The 19,843-nt window shown below is 43.9% G+C and overlaps 1 protein-coding gene across 7 annotated transcripts in view; it reads right to left on the reverse strand.

Moving 5' to 3' along the window:
* Positions 1-1,176: 1,176 nt before the first annotated feature.
* The window catches only part of LOC138662704 (diacylglycerol kinase eta-like), a 255,548-nt gene continuing 236,881 nt past the window's right edge, over positions 1,177-19,843 (reverse strand). For 5 of the 7 annotated variants that reach the window (XM_069748579.1, XM_069748582.1, XM_069748580.1 and 2 more), the window contains 5 exons: positions 17,224-17,310; positions 16,487-16,606; positions 14,414-14,522; positions 5,817-5,947; positions 1,177-4,060 (listed from right to left, as the gene is read on the reverse strand). In XM_069748579.1, the coding sequence (XP_069604680.1) occupies positions 3,986-4,060; positions 5,817-5,947; positions 14,414-14,522; positions 16,487-16,606; positions 17,224-17,310 (522 nt within the window). In that variant the 3' untranslated portion in view covers positions 1,177-3,985. The remainder of the gene's footprint in view (positions 4,061-5,816; positions 5,948-14,413; positions 14,523-16,486; positions 16,607-17,223; positions 17,311-19,843) is intronic. The other 2 variants (XM_069748585.1, XM_069748583.1) reach the window with 2 other exon arrangements.

A 19,843-nucleotide genomic window follows, 5' to 3' on the forward strand; every position in this document is an offset into this window, starting at 1 on the left:
TGCACGTAGCGCATATGCACACAACGTCTTTTCCAGGCAGGCGAACCGGACGAGTTTTTCAAGAAGAAGGAAACAGCGGCACTTTTTTTTTATCCTGAAGCATCTTTTCTAGTATATTTTGGTAGTTTCTTGAACACTTTATTGGTGTTTTTGATTGCCGGCATTTTTTTGTTAGCATTTTGCCCACCATTTTTTGTACCACCTTTTTCCGGACGTTTTTTGAACTCCGTTCATGCCGCTAGAGGTTTTTTTTTTCAATGAAAAATGTTGATAAAACGCTCAAAAAGATGAGTATACAGCATCTATTGTCTTAAAGGGAACCTGTCACCTGAATTTGGCGGGACCAGTTTTGGGTCATATGGGCGGAGTTTTCAGGTGTTTGATTCACCCTTTCCTTACCCGCTGGCTGCATGCTGGACGAAATATTGGATTGAAGTTCATTCTCTGTCCTCCGTAGTACACGCCTGCGCAAGGCAAGATTACCTTGCGCAGGCGTGTACTACGGAGGACAGAGAATGAACTTCAATCCAATATTGCGGCCAGCATGCAGCCAGCGGGTAAGGAAAGGGTGAATCAAACACCTGAAAACTCCGCCCATATGACCCAAAACTGGTCCCGCCAAATTCAGGTGACAGGTTCCCTTTAAAACCGCTTGGCATTTTTGGAAATCTGAAGAGCCTAATCCCTTTATGACCGGGCTATTTTCCATTTTGGTTTTCGCTTTTAGCCTCCCCTACTTCCAAGAGCCCTAACGTTTTTTAGTTTTTCATCCACACAACCGTATGAGGAGCTTGTATTTTCCTAGAGGATTGCAAAAAATAGTGTAATTCCAATTTTTTTTAATTTATTTGGCATGTTGACTATACAGTAAAAGTACCCTGACACTATGATTCCTCCGGTCAGTACGATTACACAGATGCCAAACATGTCTAATATAGTGTAAGTGTTGAAAAAACATTCGGAAACTTGTAAAAAAAAAATTTGCTTGCGTCGCCATTTTCTGAGACTCAAAAGACTTCCATTTTTCAGGATCTAGGGCTGGGTGAGGGCTTTTTTTTGCATGCCGAGCGTATCTTGGAGTAGATACGATGTTTTTATCACCTGTTATTGCGTTTTATTGCAAGTTGCGGCAGACAAAAAAAAAACGTAATTCTTGTTTTTTTTTTTTCTTTCTTTCATTACGCCGTTTACCGATCAGATTAATTTATTTTATATTTTGATAGCTCTGAGTTTTTTTTTAATGCGGCGATACCAAATATGTTTATCATTTTTTTATTGCATTTTTTTTTATTTTTTTTATGGGGCAAACGGGGGGTGAGTTGTACTTTTGTAATTTTGTAATTTTTTCCATATTTTTTAAAAAACATTTTTTACTTTTTAATGTATTTAATAGTCCCCTAAGGGGACTTGAAGATGCGATCATCTGATCACTTGTGCTACACATAGCATCATCCATCATCTGACGGGAAACATGCAGGCTCGACGTGCGAGCCCGCATCAAAGTCAGGGACACGCTTGGTTGTGAAGGGCTTAAAACACCCTGAAACGCCTGAACAGCGAGTCCTATTTGGTTAGAAATGCAGATGTTCGTTCTATTGAGAGTTTTCTGAGCGCTGAGTGGACCTGCCTGAAAAAGTCGCTGTGTGCATATACCCTTGGGGTGATTTCACATTGCATTTTTGGCCGGGATACATCGTATACCTTTCTATTCGGCTCGCTGCGCTAATCTATAGAGTGGTATCCAGAAAAGAGTCCTATAATGCACGGTAAATAATCTTCACGATTGAGGTGTAAAATCACATTGTGTGTTAATTTTCAGCCCCCAAAGTGGGTAATTTTGGACGAAAAAGGTGGCAACACTAAATACAGCACAGTTTGTGGAGAAAAAAAACAATGCACCCCGAAGCATAGAAGCCATTTACAAGACACGAAGACTACTCCACCAATAAATATTGCTCCATTTGTACATCCACAAGTACGATTAGCCCATAGAGCCCTGCCCGGACGACAAGTCATCGCTTCACAATGTGATATAGGAGAACTAGGGGTTCACATTTCATCATATCTCTTATACAACATGCAGAAATGATCAATTTACGAAAGCGGGAGAAAAAATATACAAAAATAAATTATTTCACAGTAGCGTTGATAGCCCGGAGAGACAGACGAGAATCCTTGGGGCAAAAGTCCGTCCGTATTCATTCAGTTCTGGACCAGTGAATAGGTAGATTTCATTCCTATAAAACCTCATTGTAATGCAAATCTCCACCTTTTATCACCATAATTTTTTTTTAGGTCCAACATTAAGTGCTGATTAATTTTCTAATATAACTTTTTAGCAGGTAAAAGGAATCTGTCAGCAGGATTTCACCCCCCAAACTATTTATATAGCTCTTACAAAGACAAGTCCAGCAATGCCTTTACATGGCCGATCCTTTCCTCTGTTACTGTGAAATTAAAGATTCAATTGATATCCAAAAATATATGGTCGATCTGAAGCCTCCGTCACTCCAGCTCTATTCCTTCCCCTAGCACCAGACCCTCCTGTTTGACTGACTACTCCTTTGCCTGAAGTCTCACAGCATAGAGGCCGTCAGTCATGCAGGCTGAGGCAGCTCTGGGCAGGAAATAGAGCTGGAGTGACAGAGGCATCAGATTACACAATAGCCTTTTTTGCATTTCTATTCATTCGCTGATTTCTCAGTAATGGAGGAACGGACTGGCCATGTAAAGGTATTGCTGGACTTGGATTGCCTGAAGTCACACAGCATAGAGGCCGTCAGTCATGCAGAAGGAGGCAGATCTGGGTGGGAAATAGAGCTGGAGTGACAGAGGCATCAGATTACACAATAGCCTATTTTGCCTTTCCATTCATTCGCTGATTTCTCAGTAATGGAGGAATGGACTGACCATGTAAAGGTATTGCTAAGCTTGGATTGCCTGAAGTCACACAGCATAGAGGCTGTCAGTCATGCAAGAGGAGGCAGATCTGGGTGGTAAATAGAGCTGGAGTGACAGAGGCATCAGATTACACAATAGCCTATTTTGCATATCCATTCTTTCACTGATGTCTCAGAAATGGAGGTACAGACTGGCCATGTAAAGGTATTGGTGGACTTGGATTGAATTAAGTCAAACAGCAGCTGGCGCTGGGCTGGGAATAGAGCTGGAGTGACAGAGGCTTCAGATCGACTATATCCATTTGCATATCAATTCAAATGCCGATTTCTCAGTAACAGAGTAACGGGTTGGCCATACACGCATATATAAGTAGTTTGGGGTGTGAAATCCTGCTAACAGATTCCATTTTTTATGACACAGATCCCCAAACCGGCTACATAAACAAACAGTATATTTAAAATATAATGTAAAGGCTGCCACCACTAGAGGGCGCACACTGTATACTGAGTATCACAGTATGCAGTGAGACACTGGTAAGGCTCCTTCTAGAGGTAACGGTTAAATCTATGTCTACGCAGAGGATCTAGCATCAGAAAAAAATGTGCAAAAACTATAGAACAAAATAAAAATCAGCACAGCATTTTGAAACTATTTGGTTACAATAAATGGTTTTCAAGGGTGGACATTCACTTTAAGGGCTCTGAAAAGAAGTTACCAGTGGAGCGACCGGTGTGGTAGAATAGGGTGAATAAATTAATTAGTAATTGAGAAGTATCATGGAATTATGTATCAGAGCAAGAAGAGGATTCCATATTCTTTCCTTTAGGCATCAACGTTTCTTGAGAGAACAAGCAAACGTTCGTATAACTAAGGTCGCTCTTGAATGGTTGGTTGTATGTTCTTCTAATAACAGCTGGCAGGGCAATCTGGCCCACTGGACAATGAGTTGTTTTACCATGAACCTTCAGAGGAACTAACCCCATATAAATACATTGTGAATTAAAGTCTGTAAGCAGCTGCCCTGTTCTCCACAATATATCATTCTGCCCCAATAATGTGGACATGCTATGTCACAGTAATGTTTCTACACAGAACTGGTAATGTCCTTAATGCCCTGCAAAATCCTCTTCATATGGCCCACTTTGGCTATTCCCAAATCCTATAAAGAAAAGCAAAAGGATCAGATTAAAATGGTAAAAATAAAAATATTGAGAACATTTACATATCTAAGGTGAAGTACAAATGAATGTGCAAAATCTGGGGCCAGCCATGTTTCTCCACGTCACACGTGGTAGGTGCCATTCTACACATCCGCAAAATGGACAAGACTAGTGCACAATGCAATATTTTTTCCAACAAGGACCTAAGGCCTGTATGGAAAATTGCTAATGTGAATTGGCTCATTAAATGGGTTGTCCAAGAATGTAATAAAATTGCCCCATCACATAATTCAAACGGCAACCCATCCTAGTCATGTCAGGATGAGCTGCAGTCTGGAGAAACACAGCTCCTGAGACCTGTATCTCAACTGTCAGAGGAACTGTATACTCGGCTCACACATACCTACGTACATGAGGCAAGGAGACGGGCTGTTAAATTAAAAGGAATAAATCTTTTGTTTTGCTGACTGAGCACAAAGGACTTTTTTTCGCCAGTCATTTTTTTCTCCAGAAGATTTACTTCTTTTGACGTCACAGCCCTTCTCCTTGGCTCATGGAGGTATGTGTACTTAAGGTAAAGCTATTCTGTCAGTTAAGGCACATGCTTCAGGAGCTGTGTTTCTTTAGACTGTAGCATCTCACAATACATGACTAGGATGGGCTGCCGTGTGAATTATGTGATGGTGGGCTATATTTTTACATTCTAGGAGAACCCCTTTAACTTGATCTGTGTGCTATCCATATGAAATCTATTGTACATATGGACAGTGCACAAGCCAAATTAAAAGGGTTTACTGGTGAACAACAATTATCACCTATCCATGGGATATGTTCACTGGTAAATCGAGTGTTTTGTGGTGCTTACATCTAGGGATGGCACTCCTTTCAGAACAGTAGAATGTTGACTGGCACTCACGTTTTGAATGAGTTTTCTGAGGTTTACACCATCAATCATCATATGTAGCATCATGGATGATGCATTTTGGCTCAAACTGAGACTTTTTTTTAAACGTTTGAAAAAGGTTCAGTGTGAGCCAAAGTGTCACACATGATGCTACATATGATTGATGTACTAAACCTCAGAAAACTGCTTCAAAACTACTCTTTTATCAGCAGTATATCTAATAATAACTCATTGATCGGTGGGAGTTCGGAGACTGAGGCTCGCACTGATCATAACATGGAATTTTTTTATTCCTGTTAGAATGGAGCATACATATACATACTGGACCACAACTCCATTATTTCTCTATGGGGATACCAGAAAAAACAGACCAGATGGCTCAACAGCCCTATAAGGAATGAATGGAGTGGTGGTCGAGCATGCGCACTGGTGGTTGAGCATGTGCACTGTCGCTCACTTCTAATGGGGTCAAAAGTTCCCGTTCTACCAATCGGTGCAGGTCCCAGTGCTGGACCCCCAGTAATCGATAAGTTATCAATTTTACACCGGATAAATTAGTCTGAACTGGCACTAAATGTTATTATATGTGGTGACGTAGTACATACTTGACCAATGACATTGCTGCCAGGATTTCTGAATGACTCACAATGTGCATGGTAACATAAAAAATACAAATGCCTGTTGTGTGTGTGATAGTGTTCTCAAAATTGTCCTAACTTTTCTTGTTACTTGGTCACAATATATTTGGTAAAGAGTAATGGCGTTGGCAATTTATAGAACATAAAGACCATGCGTTGAGAATGGGGAAGCGAAATAGTGGCTAAAGGAGATTGAATTCCCTTGCAGAATACCTTGAGATCCCTTCTCTCCAGCAGCACCAGCTCTGAACCCTGGATGTCATGGCGGATAAATATTTCCTTGTATTCCCCTAAACCCAAGACTTCAAGCCAAGCTGCTACTTCCTCTGTGCCCCATTTATCCACTAGCAGAGAGACAAAGTAAAAGTGAACAGAAAAGCAATCAACTGAGTTAGCAACAAAAGACACTTGTGCACCCAATGACAAAAAACACATACGACAAAAAGGTAGACAAAGAAGTACAGTGTTGCTACTTGAAAGTTTGTGAACTTTTCCATATATTCCTGCATAAATTTGACCTATAACGACATCAAATTTTCACACTAGTCCTAAAAGTAGATAAAGAGAATCAAAGAAAAGAAATGAGTCAAAAATATTAGACTTCGTCTGAAAATTATCCAATTTCTAACAAGTGTGAGTTCCAAAAGTGTATGAACTATTTAGATTAGCAGATAGTTTTAAGCTGAAAATTGAGTCTGCTGTTTTTAATCAATGGGATGACAATTAGATGTGAGTGGGCGACCCGTTTAATTGAAACAACAGGGATCTATTAAAGTCTGATCTTCACAACATATGTTTTTGGAAATGTATCATGGCACAAACAAATGAAATTTCTCAGCATCTCAGAAGAACGAGTTATTGATGCTTATCATGTTAGAAAAGTATACAAAACCATCCATAAAGAGTTTGGAACTGACCAATCAACAGACAGATTATGCACAAAAAGGCGTAATTCAAGACCAATATTAACCCACGCGACCAACAAAGATCATTCCAAAAGTGTATAATAGTCTGTGAGGTCACAAAGGAACCCAAGGTAACCTCTACGCCACTAAAGGCCTCTCTTAAATTTGCAAATATTAATGCTTATGAGCCCACCATTAGGAAGACACTGAACAAAAATGGTGTGCATTGCAGGATAGCAAGGATAAAGTCAGTGACCTCCAAGAAGAACATTGCAGCCCTTATGTAGTTTTTTTTTAAAGATCACCCAGACAAGCCAAAAGGTTATTGGAAAAATGTTGTGTGGGAGGATGAGACCATAATATAACTTTTTTGCTTTAATGATAAATGTTATATTTGGAGAAAGAATTAACATTGTGCTAGAGCTTAAGATCCTTGCAGTATGTTTGGAACATGGTGGTGGTCGTTTCCTTGTTTGGGCCTGTTTTGCTTTATCTGAGCCTGGACGGCTGCCATAGTTGGCATAGCTGAAAAAGAATTCTGAATTAGATCAGAAAAGGAAAATATCCAGACACCTGTCCATGGGATGAATCTGAAGAGAACATTGGTCATGCAGTGAGACAAATGCCCAATGCAGACAAGTCGTTACATAAAAGAATGGTGGAAGAAGAGTAAAGTTAAAGTTTTGGGACAGTCGGGTCACATTGTTGACCTTAATCCCACAGAAATAGTGTGGAAGGACCTGCAGGGAGAAGAACCTGGGAAGGAACCCTCCAACAATACAAGAGTTGAAGATGCTTTGTAGGGAGGAATAGGCTATAATTCCTCCCAGCTGATGTGCACGCCGAAATAATCACCGAAAATGTTCAGACGCAATTATTGCTGCACAAAGGGGTCACACCAGATACTGAAAGCAAAAGGTTCACACAATTTTGAGACAAAGTCTAATATTTTGGACTTATTTATTTAATGTATTTAATTTGTTTCTCTTTATCTGCTTTTAGAACTTGTGTGAAAATCTGATGTCGTTTTCGGTCAAATTTATGCAGAAATGTGTAAAATTATGAAGGGTTCACAAACTTAAGAGATGGCCATGGCAGCAATCGGATGGGTCCACCATTGGTCTTGGTTTGGCCAACCAGGACAGAAGGACACAATGATTATTTCCACCGACACTCTCGTTACATAACTTGAGGGATAATTTATCACCTCTTCAGAGAGAAGTCCTGCTCAGACTCTTGTCGCCCATAATACAGTGATGGGCCTCCTCTTTCCCGGATCCCTACAACAAGCTCCAAGACCCCTCTATGCTACAGTAGGTCTTATGGAGGGGGACCACTACAGTGGCCGACAGGGCATATGCCCTAAGTGTTAGATGAGGAGGTCATCAAATTAGCTGTAAAAATAAAATTATTTGGTCAATTTTTGAATTGATAGATGAGGACATTAGACATATTAGATGTGGCTCCACGATGGTCCGATTGGCCTGGACCCCGCACCTGACAACCTGCATTTTTTTCCTATTGCACGGCTGTGAGGCAGGGAATTGTTCATGGCTTCCTGTGATACATGTAGAATAATATATAGTGGTGGCTGAGTGTGTCGCCTGTTGTGAATTCTGCTTTTGGGCTCCCTCCGGTGGTTGTAGATGGTAATGCAGTTGTCTCTGGGCTGCAGTCTTGGACAGGTGTATCTGTTAATTGCAATTCTGACTGGGCTATTTAGCTTTGCAGGACTCATTAGTTCTTGCCGGTAGTCAATGTTTCTTTGGAAGTGTTGGATCTCTGCCTGGCCTCTCCTGCTTAGCTGCCAGTTCAGCAAAGATAAGTGTTTGTTTCTTTTTCTGAAGTACACATGCTGTGTGCTTATTTTCAGTGCTGATCTTTTGTTTCTATTTGTCCAAGCTTAGACTGTGTCAGCTGTTTTTCTCAGTCTGGTTGTATTCTCTGGGGTTGCAGATATACTCTCCACATCTTTAGTTAGGTTGTGGAGTTTTGTATTTTCTGCGGTGAATATTTTTGTAGTATTTTTATGCTGACCTCTTAGTTTCCTGTCCTGTCCTATTTAGCTAGAAGTGGCCTCCTTTGCTAAGCCTGTTTTCTGCCTGCGTGTGTCTTTTCCTCTCCTACTCACAGTCATTATTTGTGGGGGGCTGCCTATCCTTTGGGGGTTTTCTCTGAGGCAAGATAGTTTTCCTATTTCCATCTTTAGGGGTATTTAGTCCTCCGGCTGTGTCGAGGTGTCTAGGTTTTGTTAGGCACACCCCACGGCTACTTCTAGTTGCGGTGATAAGATCAGGGTTTGCGGTCAGTATAGTTACCACCTACTCCAGTGAAGGTTTTCATGCTGCTCCAAGGCCACCTAATCATAACAGTACTACTGGCGAACAATGAGTTAAATGCATCTCAGAAGAAGGGAGGAAAGGTCTTGAGCCATTTTTTTTTCCTTCAGTCTGTTTTGTCTTCTCCTCCCTCTTTATCTCTGGGTGGCTGAAGAGCCTTGTGCTAGCATGAATGTTCAGGAATTAGCTTCTCGTGTAGACCAGCTTGCTGCTAGGGTACAGGGTATTTCTGATTATATTGTTCAGACTCCTGCTTTAGAACCGAAGATTCCTACTCCTGATTTGTTTTTTGGTGACAGGTCCAAATTTTTGAGTTTTAAAAACAACTGTAAACTGTTTTTTGCATTGAAACCTTGATCCTCAGGTGATTCCATTCAGCAGGTTAAAATCATCATCTCCCTGCTGCGTGGTGATCCACAGGATTGGGCATTTTCCCTGGAATCTGGGGATCCGGCTTTGCTTAATGTAGACTCCTTCTTTCAGGCGTTAGGATTACTGTATGATGAACCTAATTCGGTGGATCAAGCTGAGAAGACCTTGTTGGCCCTGTCTCAGGGGCAAGAGGCGGCTGAATTGTATTGTCAGAAATTCAGAATATGGTCTGTGTTGACTAAATGGAATAATGATGCTTTGGCGGCAATTTTCAGAAAGGGTCTTTCTGAATCCGTTAAAGATGTTATGGTGGGGTTTCCCACACCCTCCAATCTGAGTGATTCTATGTCTCTGGCCATTCAGATTGACCAGCGCTTGCGGGAGCGCAGAACTGTGCGCGCTATGGCGTTATCCTCAGAGCAAATTCCTGAGCCAATGCGGTGTGATAGGATTCTGTCTAGAGTTGCAGATATGCTCTCCACATCTTTAGTTAGGTTGTGGAGTTTTGTATTTTCTGCGGTGGATATTTTTGTAGTATTTTTATGCTGACCGCTTAGTATCCTGTCCTGTCCTTTTCTATTTAGCTAGAAGTGGCCTCCTTTGCTAAGCCTGTTTTCTGCCTGCGTGTGTCTTTTCCTCTCCTACTCACAGTCATTATTTGTGGGGGGCTGCCTATCCTTTGGGGGTCTACTCTGAGGCAAGGTAGTTTTCCTATTTCCATCTTTAGGGGTATTTAGCCCTCTTGCTGTGTCGAGGTGTCTAGGTTTTGTTAGGCACACCCCACGGCTACTTCTAGTTGCGGTGATAAGATCAGGGTTTGCGGTCAGTATAGTTACCACCTACTCCAGTGAAGGTTTTCATGCTGCTCCAAGGCCACCTAATCATAACAGTCGCCACTTGGCATCTTGTCTATGACAAAAGCAGGGAGATAACGTTATGAAGCTACCTGTGTCGCCACTTGGTGCCTTGTCTATGATAGGTGGGTAGGTGACGTTATGGAGCTACCTATGTCACCATTTGGCGCCTTGTCTATGACACAGGCAGGAAGCTGACGTTATGGAGCTACACTGTTGTGAATTCTGTGGCTGAATTCACTCCTGTGGTCACAAGTGGTACTGCAGCCTCTGGGCTTCCTCCCTCAGGTGTTCTGGTGAGCTCGTTGGCTGCCTTGTTATTTAACTCCGCCTGATTCTGTCTTCCTTGCTCCTTGTCAATGTTCCAGTGTTGGATCTGAGCTCCTGGATCTTTCCTGTGGCCTGCTGCTCTGCTTAGATAAGTGCTTCTTTGCTTTTGTTGCTGTTTTTTCTGTCCAGCTTGTCTATTCGTTTTTGCTGGAAGCTCTGAGACGCAAAGGGTGTACCGCCGTGCCGTTAGTTCGGCACGGTGGGTCTTTTTGCCCCCTTTGCGTGGTTTTTGCTTTAGGGTTTTTTGTAGACTGCATAGTTCTCTTTGCTATCCTCGCTCTATCTAGAATATCGGGCCTCACTTTGCTGAATCTATTTCATCCCTACGTTTTGTCTTTTCATCTTGCTAACAGTCATTATATGTGGGGGGGCTGCCTTTTCCTTTGGGGTATTTCTCTGAGGCAAGTCAGGCTTGTATTTCTATCTTCAGGCTAGTCAGCTCCTCAGGCTGTGCCGAGTTGCATAGGTAGTGACAGGCGCAATCCACAGCTGCCTTTAGTTGTGTTAGGATAGGTTCAGGTATTGCGGTCTACAGAGATTCCACGTCTCAGAGCTCGTTCTATTGTTTTTGGGTTATTGTCAGATCACTGTATGTGCTCTGATTGCTGCACACTGTGTTACTGGATTGCCTACATAACACTACATGTGTCGCCACTTGGTGCCTTGTCTATGATACAGGGGGTAGATGAAGTTATGGAGCTACCTGTGTCGCCACTTGGTGCCTTGTCTATGATAAAAGCAGGGAGATGACATTATAGAGCTACCTGTGTCACCACTTGGCTCCTTGTCTATGATACAGGCGTGTAAGTGAAGTTATGGAGCTATATGTGTAACCACTTGGCGCCTTGTCTATAATGCATGTGGGGAGATGACGTCATGGAGCTGCCTATGACGCCACTTGGTGCCTTTTCTATGATGCAGGCATGGAGATGAAGTTATGGAGCTACCTGTGTCGCCCCTTCTTGCCTTGTCTATGACACAGGGGGGAGATGATGTTATGGAGCTACCTGTGTCGCCACTTGGTGCCTTGTCTATGACACAGGGAGATGAAGTTATGGAGCTACCTGTGTCACCACTTGGAGCTTTGTCTATGATACAGTTGGTTGGGTGATGTTATGGAGCTACCTGTGTCACCACTTGGTGCTTTGTCTATGATACAGTTGGTTTGGTGATGTTATGGAGCTATCTGTCGCCACTTGGCGCCTTGTCTATGATTCAGTTGGTTGGGTGTCATTATGGAGCTACCTGTGTCACCACTTGGTGCCTTGTCTATGATACAGTTGGTTTGGTGATGTTATGGAGCTATCTGTCGCCACTTGGCGCCTTGTCTATGATTCAGTTGGTTGGGTGTCATTATGGAGCTACCTGTGTCACCACTTGGTGCCTTGTCTATGATACAGTTGGTTGGGTGATGTTATGGAGCTGTCTGTCACCACTTGGCGCCTTGTCTATGATACAGACAGGGAGATGACATTATTGAGCTATCTGTGTAATTTATCAGGAGCCCCACGAGCGAGAAGTGAACTGTGTGGGAGTGTCAGATGGGGTGTGTGATATTTTATGGTTTTAGTTGTGGGGAGTGCAGTGGCTAAACAGTTCTTTAAAGGGGAACTGGTGCCTTTATGTTTTTGGAGGGGACAGAGGCTAAACATTATTCAGGAGGGAACAGTGGTCTAATCTGTATCCAAAGAGACAGAGCGGCTAAACATTTATTCAAGGGCGAACAGTGGGATTAATATTTATTCAAACATTTTGAAAGTATTTTTCGCTTTTATATCCGTTATTACTTTTCCTCCTGATCTGAACTCATCGGCCATGCCTTTATCAGCACAAATCAAACAGACCTACAGTATATTAGATAGCTAAAGCTATGATGAGCGTATTTAAAAGGAATATGTCATCACTACATTTTTGCTACCCCATCTGAAAACAGTCAATTACTGGGCTGCTTGCTGCAGTTTTGGTAAAATCACAGTTTTCTCAGCTGCAGATCTAGCAGTTCTCTGAATGCTGACCTGTGTATAACCCCGCCCCCACCACTGATTGGCAGCTTTCTGCCTGTGCACAGCGTACACAAAAAGTCACGAATCAGTGATGAGGGTGGGGTTATATGGAGCTCATGAATATGGAGGACTGCATGGAGGAGGTTTACTAGCCCTCTAATGATAAACTTGTGATTTTATCGAAACTACAGCAAGAAGCCCGGTAAGTGACACATCACTGGAATCAGTGTATCTGCCTCTACATTATACTGCTCTCAGATTAGGTGGCAAAAACTTGATGAAAGATTCCCTTTAATACTGAACCACTAAGAGCCCTGCTGGGGAGAAGAATTAACTAAATCCCTGCTAAATTTCGATGAAACTATGATGTGTAACATACAGTTTTTACAATTTAGACAAACTCATTTTTAATAGGAAGCTTTAAAATAGAAATAATAACACATCTAAGGGTTTGTCCCACACATTTTTCAATGATAAAAAATGCATTGTCCTATAGTATAAAATATTTATATTTGCGCTGTAATTCACTTCCAAGAAGGGAGGCAGAAAGGACAAAGAATGAGAGCACAAGTCACAAACAATATTTATATAACTTACACTTATACTATCCAAGACGGATAGAATTGCAGCAATTTTCACTGTCATCCCTACTATTGGGTCTAATATACATCCTACTCCACCTGGATCCTACAAACATTTATTAACTAGCACAGTGACAATATTGCTTTACTGGGTCTCTCCTTCCCTTGTTGACTCTCATTCTTTGTCCTTTCTGCCTCCCTCCTTGGAAGTGAATTACAGCGCAAATATAAATATTTTTATACTGTTTACCCTGTGATACGACCGTGGTTGTCGTCTTATTTTGCAGCTAAATCCTTCCTTTCTATACCAGCCCCACTATCCGTTTGGTTATCATTTTATAATACCAGGAAAGTAAATGATATTTCTGAAATCTTGTGCTGATTTTTTTCCTCGCAGGTTTGAACCACCAAAGTGTTCTTTTTGTCTTTTTTTATTTTCAAATATGCAGCCGCTCAGTTCAGCCTTCCCCCCCATTCAAACAAATGAGAAAAGACGTATCAAAAACGCCAATGATAAAGCGCATCATTTACGCAGCATTTTTCCTGCCTCCACACTGGTGTTTTTGGTGAAGAAAAATCTGCTGCGAATACTCGACAAGTGTTTAGGAATTTGTAAGAATAATTAACAATAATAATAATAATTAAAAAAACTTTATCTGACAATTTGTGTTCATTCTTCAATCTGAACATTTCCTGTCAGTTGCCATAATATACATTAGGCTTCTTTCACACTAGCGTCGGAATCTCCCCGTCGCAATGCGTCGGGGAGAGATTCCGACGCTAGCGTTTAGCGCATTGCACAATGGAGGCAGCGGATGTATTTCTCCGGCGCATCCGCTGCCCCATTGTAAGGTGCGGGGAGGTGGGGGCGGAGTTCCGGCCGCGCATGCGCGGTCGGAAAAAGCGGTCCGTCAGGAGCAAAAAACGTTACATGTAGCGTTTTTTGCTCCCGACGGTCCGCAGAAGCACGACGCATCCGTCGCTCGACGGATGCGATGTGTGGCAATCCGTCGCAAATGCGTCGTCAATACAAGTCTATGGGGAAAAAACGCATCCTGCAAGCACTTTTGCAGGATGCGTTCTTTCTGCAAAACGACGCCTTGTGACGGATTGCAGAAAATGTTAGTGTGAAAGTAGCCTTAGTGAGGAGAGAGTCTTTGGTTTGGAGACACAAACATTTTTTAATTTCTAGGAAGGGAGCGTCCGGGTGGGACGGGGTCTAAATCGCTGAAATGAAAAGATTTGTTTGTTCATAATTTGAAATAAAAAGATGTAAGAGAAATATTTTCCGGTAGAGATAGGGCAAGTGTAGACGGGACTGTCAGCGGCTCGGCGGTAACATGAATGGTCTGCGTCACACAACCAAATGATCATGGTGCACAATGCAAACACGTAGGAGCGCGTCGTATGCCCCTCGAGCACGTACCTGTTAAGGAGCTGTTGGATTTCTGCTTGTGAAACTTTTCTTTTTCTTTTCTTGGTTTTGAAATAATTCGGAGTTTTAAGCTTCCTTTACCGCCCACATCCGTGTTCTCCTGATTGTGACAAACGCATTCAGTTAACATTACATACATGGACACAACATATATCAGGGAAAAAAACAACTCTGTCCAATCCGTTATTATATTGAGATGTTAAAGTGAAATTCCCAAATCTGATTCTCATATATCTACGGGAAATCATCGTCATTACATAAACACATGACCAGACCGGGAAAAAGAGAAAACAGGACTCAAAACCCGGTCTGGATCATGACACTTCTAGACCTTTTTAAATGCAGACTTAGTTTCTGCCATTACTTCCGGTTACGGTGTGACATTTTACAATCTGACTGCTCTTACCGTAAAGAACCCTTTCCTTTACTGACGTCTAAATGGCCTATTCTGCACAATAACAAATGTTCCCTGATCCTCAGTAATACAGCATGTCATGACCACACAGGTATTCTAATCTGAATGAGCCAACTTTTTCTCATCATTTCTCTAGCTGGTGTTTTGCTTTTTTTTAAACATTGCTTCTAACTTGTCCCACTTTTTCACTGACTGAACAGAATAATTTGGAAATAGTTGTAAAGTTATTAATAATAAGAAACCCTCGGTTTCTCTTTTCTAACTCTTATTATTAAGGTTTTCTGGGACCTATGTAACTATGGTGGAAGTCGCCCTAAATAGCGCAAATGGTGTTTACACCGGATCTGAAATGGGCCTGCCATGACCTCATAGACTTTCTCTTGACTCCATACTCTGACTATCTGTGCGCTCTGGCAGGAAATCTCAAGTCTGGTTTTCTGGGACCCAACGTGATGTACCCTCTACGTAACTAAGGTGGATGTCGCCCTAAATAGCGCAAATGGTGTTCACACCGGATCTGAAATGGGCCCGCCATGACCTCATAGACTTTCTCTTAACTCCACACCCTATCTGTGCGCTCTGGCAGGAAATCTCAGGTCTGGTTTTCTGGGACCCAACGTAATGTACCCTCTATGTAACTATGGTGGATGTTGCCCTAAATAGCGCAAATGGTGTTTACACCGGATCTGAAATGGGCCCGCCATGACCTCATAGACTTTGTCTTGACTCCATACTCTGACTATCTGTGTGCTCCGGCAGGAACTCTCAAGTCTGGTTTTCTAGGACCCAATGTGATGTACCCTCTACGTAACGATGGTGGATGTCGCCCTAAATAGCGCAAATGGTGTTCACACCAGATCTGAAATGGGCCCGCCATGACCTCATAGACTTTCTCTTAACTCCACACCCTATCTGTGCGCTCTGGCAGGAAATCTCAGGTCTGGTTTTCTGGGACCCAACGTAATGTACCCTCTATGTAACTATGGTGGATGTTGCCCTAAATAGCGCAAATGGTGTTTACACCGGATCTGAAATGGGCCCGCCATGACCTCATAGACTTTGTCTTGACTCCATACTCTGACTATCTGTGTGCTCCGGCAGGAACTCTCAAGTCTGGTTTTCTAGGACCCAATGTGATGTACCCTCTACGTAACGATGGTGGATGTCGCCCTAAATAGCGCAAATGGTGTTCACACCAGATCTGAAATGGGCCCGCCATGACCTCATAGACTTTCTCTTGACTCCATACTCTGACTATCTGTGTGCTCCGGCAGGAACTCTCAAGTCTGGTTTTCTAGGACCCAATGTGGTGTACCCTCTACGTAACGATGGTGGATGTCGCCCTAAATAGCGCAAATGGTGTTCACACCGGATCTGAAATGGGCCCGCCATGACCTCATAGACTTTCTCTTGACTCCATACTCTGGACTATCTGTGCGCTCTGGCAGGAACTCTCAAGTCTGGAAGCCATTCCCTTAGATGCAGACAATGATTTCCGTTTTCCAGCTGAGCTCCAGTTATTCGGTACTGTGTGTGCAACAATCTATCTAGCACATATACTTTTTAGAATTTTTTGAACTCTAGAATATAGAACAGTTAGGACTATATATTAAGCATTTAACTGACCGCCAATGTCAGACAGTCTTTACCTCCACAGCTGATCTAATGATGTGTGCTATCCAATGGATATCGGATAATTTCTGCAAGTCTTGACTCACTCCATTAATAGCGCAGAGCAGACCTTCCTCTTCCTGAGGCGACTCCCAGTGCTACAAATAACAAAGGAAATCATACACAAAACACATTAATCCTTATTCTTTAATAAATACATATTTATCATTCAAAGATTTGTAGTAACTAAAGCATGATTGAGATTTTTTCTGATGACATTTATGCCCTGATACGGTCCTGGCTGCTCGTATTACGGGTTTATTTACTAATAATCTACTATAGCTTATTGATTATTTAGGATTTATGGATCTTCACTTATGGGAGTCTTTACAAATACTATATTATACCGTAGTTTATTAATTCTAACTGCTGCACAAAGGTCACACCAAGCTTTACAAAATTAAAAGTGGACGTGGACAGTCACGTCTTTGTCTTTACTTGTATGGAAAGGCTTCATTTCATGATGTCAGGACAGACAATGGGGCAGATTTATTAACTCTCTGATAACTGGGTTGTCAAAACTTAGAAAAACAAGGTTGCCTTCTTAAAAAAAAAACATCTCTACCCCCTTGTAGAGGTGGTGTTGGGTATTTGGTGTTCTTACATATTCAATTTAAACGAATTACAAATACAAAGAAAAGGAATAAAAGAACAAACAAGCAGTACATTTTTGGGACATCACATGTTACAAGTATTGCATTTGCCATAAATTTACCTGCTTACTTCCCATGAAGGCTCTGGTCTCGGTGTACAATGCCTTGACGCTAATGGCCACATCGACCGCTGTGTTTCTGCTCAGCAACTACACAAGGAGAAGGAGCATGTCGTTAGGTAATAACTCTGTATTTATGTCGAAACATTTTGTATCCCAAGTGATAGATGTATTTATCACCAATTCTTATACTCTTAGACCCTTTGAACATCCTCAATGAAGTGGATGTAGATCCACAATGATCTCCCTCTTGAACATCAACGCAAAGTTCTCCATTGGTGCCATTATCATTGGCCACCACGCTCACGGCCATCTCCTGGTTTATCGCTCCCCTGAACCCCAGAGCCCTGTCATATTCATGCTCCGTTACGCCCTCTCACCCTCCTCGTTTCTATCCTCCCTCCCTTTGTATTAGGTGACAGTTTCCTGTGAGATGGAATTTGGAAATCAGAAATTCCGCTACTGATTTTTGGGTTTCGCTAAAAAGCCATGTGCTAATATTCTACGATACCTGTGGTTTAGATATTTTTATACTTTACACATTCTTTTGCCCTGTGAGGACGCACACCTTTTTCATCTTTCTATGGCTGGAGCAGTGTGAGGACAAGCTATCATTTTTATTGGTGCCTTTCTGGCATACATACTAATTAGTGATCACTTTTTATTCAGTTTTTTAGAGACGAGGTGCCCACAAAGCATTTAGATATCTTTTTTCCCCATTCACGATTATATGTTAACTAGCTATTGAATCCGTTCTACGCCCGGGTGGCGAGCATTTATATTGGTATATGGTCTCCATCCTGGTATGTGCTGCTCCATCCTGCGTCCCCATCCTGTCATGTGTTGCACCCATCCTGCGTCCCCATCCTGTCATGTGCTGCACCCATCCTGCGTCCCCATCCTGGTATGTGCTGCACCCATCCTGCGTCCCCATCCTGTCATGTGCTGCACCCATCCTGCGTCCCCATCCTGTCATGTGCTGCACCCATCCTGCGTCCCCATCCTGTCATGTGCTGCACCCATCCTGCGTCCCCATCCTGTCATGTGCTGCACCCATCCTGCGTCCCCATCCTGGTATGTGCTGCACCCATCCTGCGTCCCCATCCTGTCATGTGCTGCACCCATCCTGCGTCCCCATCCTGGTATGTGCTGCACCCATCCTGCCTCCCCATCCTGTCATGTGCTGCACCCATCCTGCGTCCCCATCCTGTCATGTGCTGCACCCATCCTGCGTCCCCATCCTGGTATGTGCTGCACCCATCCTGCGTCCCCATCCTGTCATGTGCTGCACCCATCCTGCGTCCCCATCCTGTCATGTGCTGCACCCATCCTGCGTCCCCATGCTGTCATGTGCTGCACCCATCCTGCGTCCCCATCCTGTCATGTGCTGCACCCATCCTGCGTCCCCATCCTGTCACGTGCTGCACCCATCCTGCGTCCCCATCCTGTCACGTGCTGCACCCATCCTGCGCCCCCATCCTGTCATGTGCTGCACCCATCCTGCGTCCCCATCCTGTCATGTGCTGCACCCATCCTGCGCCCCCATCCTGTCATGTGCTGCACCCATCCTGCGTCCCCATCCTGGTATGTGCTGCACCCATCCTGCGTCCCCATCCTGTCATGTGCTGCACCCATCCTGCGTCCCCATTCTGTCATGTGCTGCACCCATCCTGCGCCCCATCCTGTCATGTGCTGCACCCATCCTGCATCCCCATCCTGTCATGTGCTGCACCCATCCTGCGTCCCCATCCTGCGTCCCCATCCTGTCATGTGCTGCACCCATCCTGCGTCCCCATCCTGGTATGTGCTGCACCCATCCTGCGTCCCCATCCTGTCATGTGCTGCACCCATCCTGCGTCCCCATCCTGTCATGTGCTGCACCCATCCTGCGTCCCCATCCTGGTATGTGCTGCACCCATCCTGCGTCCCTATCCTGCGTCCCCATCCTGGTATGTGCTGCACCCATCCTGTGTCCCCATCCTGTCATGTGCTGCACCCATCCTGCGTCCCCATCCTGGTATGTGCTGCACCCATCCTGCGTCCCCATCCTGCGTCCCCATCCTGGTATGTGCTGCAACCATCCTGCGTCCCCATCCTGGTATGTGCTGCAACCATCCTGCGTCTCCATCCAGCGTCCCCATCCTGGTATGTGCTGCAACCATCCTGCGTCCCCATCCTGCATCCCCATCCTGGTATGTGCTGCAACCATCCTGCGTCCCTATCCTGCGTCCCCATCCTGGTATGTGCTGCAACCATCCTGCGTCTCCATCCAGCGTCCCCATCCTGGTATGTGCTGCAACCATCCTGCGTCCCCATCCTGCGTCCCCATCCTGGTATGTGCTGCAACCATCCTGCATCCCCATCCTGCGTCCCCATCCTGGTATGTGCTGCAACCATCCTGCGTTCCCATCCTGTCATGTGCTGCACCCATCCAGGGGCCTGAGCAGGCGGGGACACCGGCGCGCTGTGGGGGTCAGGTGCCGGTATCGCCGCCAGCTCAGGCCCCCCAGCACTTACTATACTCACCTGTCTGTCCCGTTCCAGCGCTGCGCGCCGCCATCTTCCCGGTCTCCTGGCTGTGACTGTTCAGTCAGAGGGCGGCGCCGGCGCGCATTAAGCGCGT

The sequence above is a fragment of the Ranitomeya imitator genome, chromosome 2 (genome assembly GCF_032444005.1).
Source record: "Ranitomeya imitator isolate aRanImi1 chromosome 2, aRanImi1.pri, whole genome shotgun sequence".
NCBI classification, from domain to species: domain Eukaryota; kingdom Metazoa; phylum Chordata; class Amphibia; order Anura; family Dendrobatidae; genus Ranitomeya; species Ranitomeya imitator.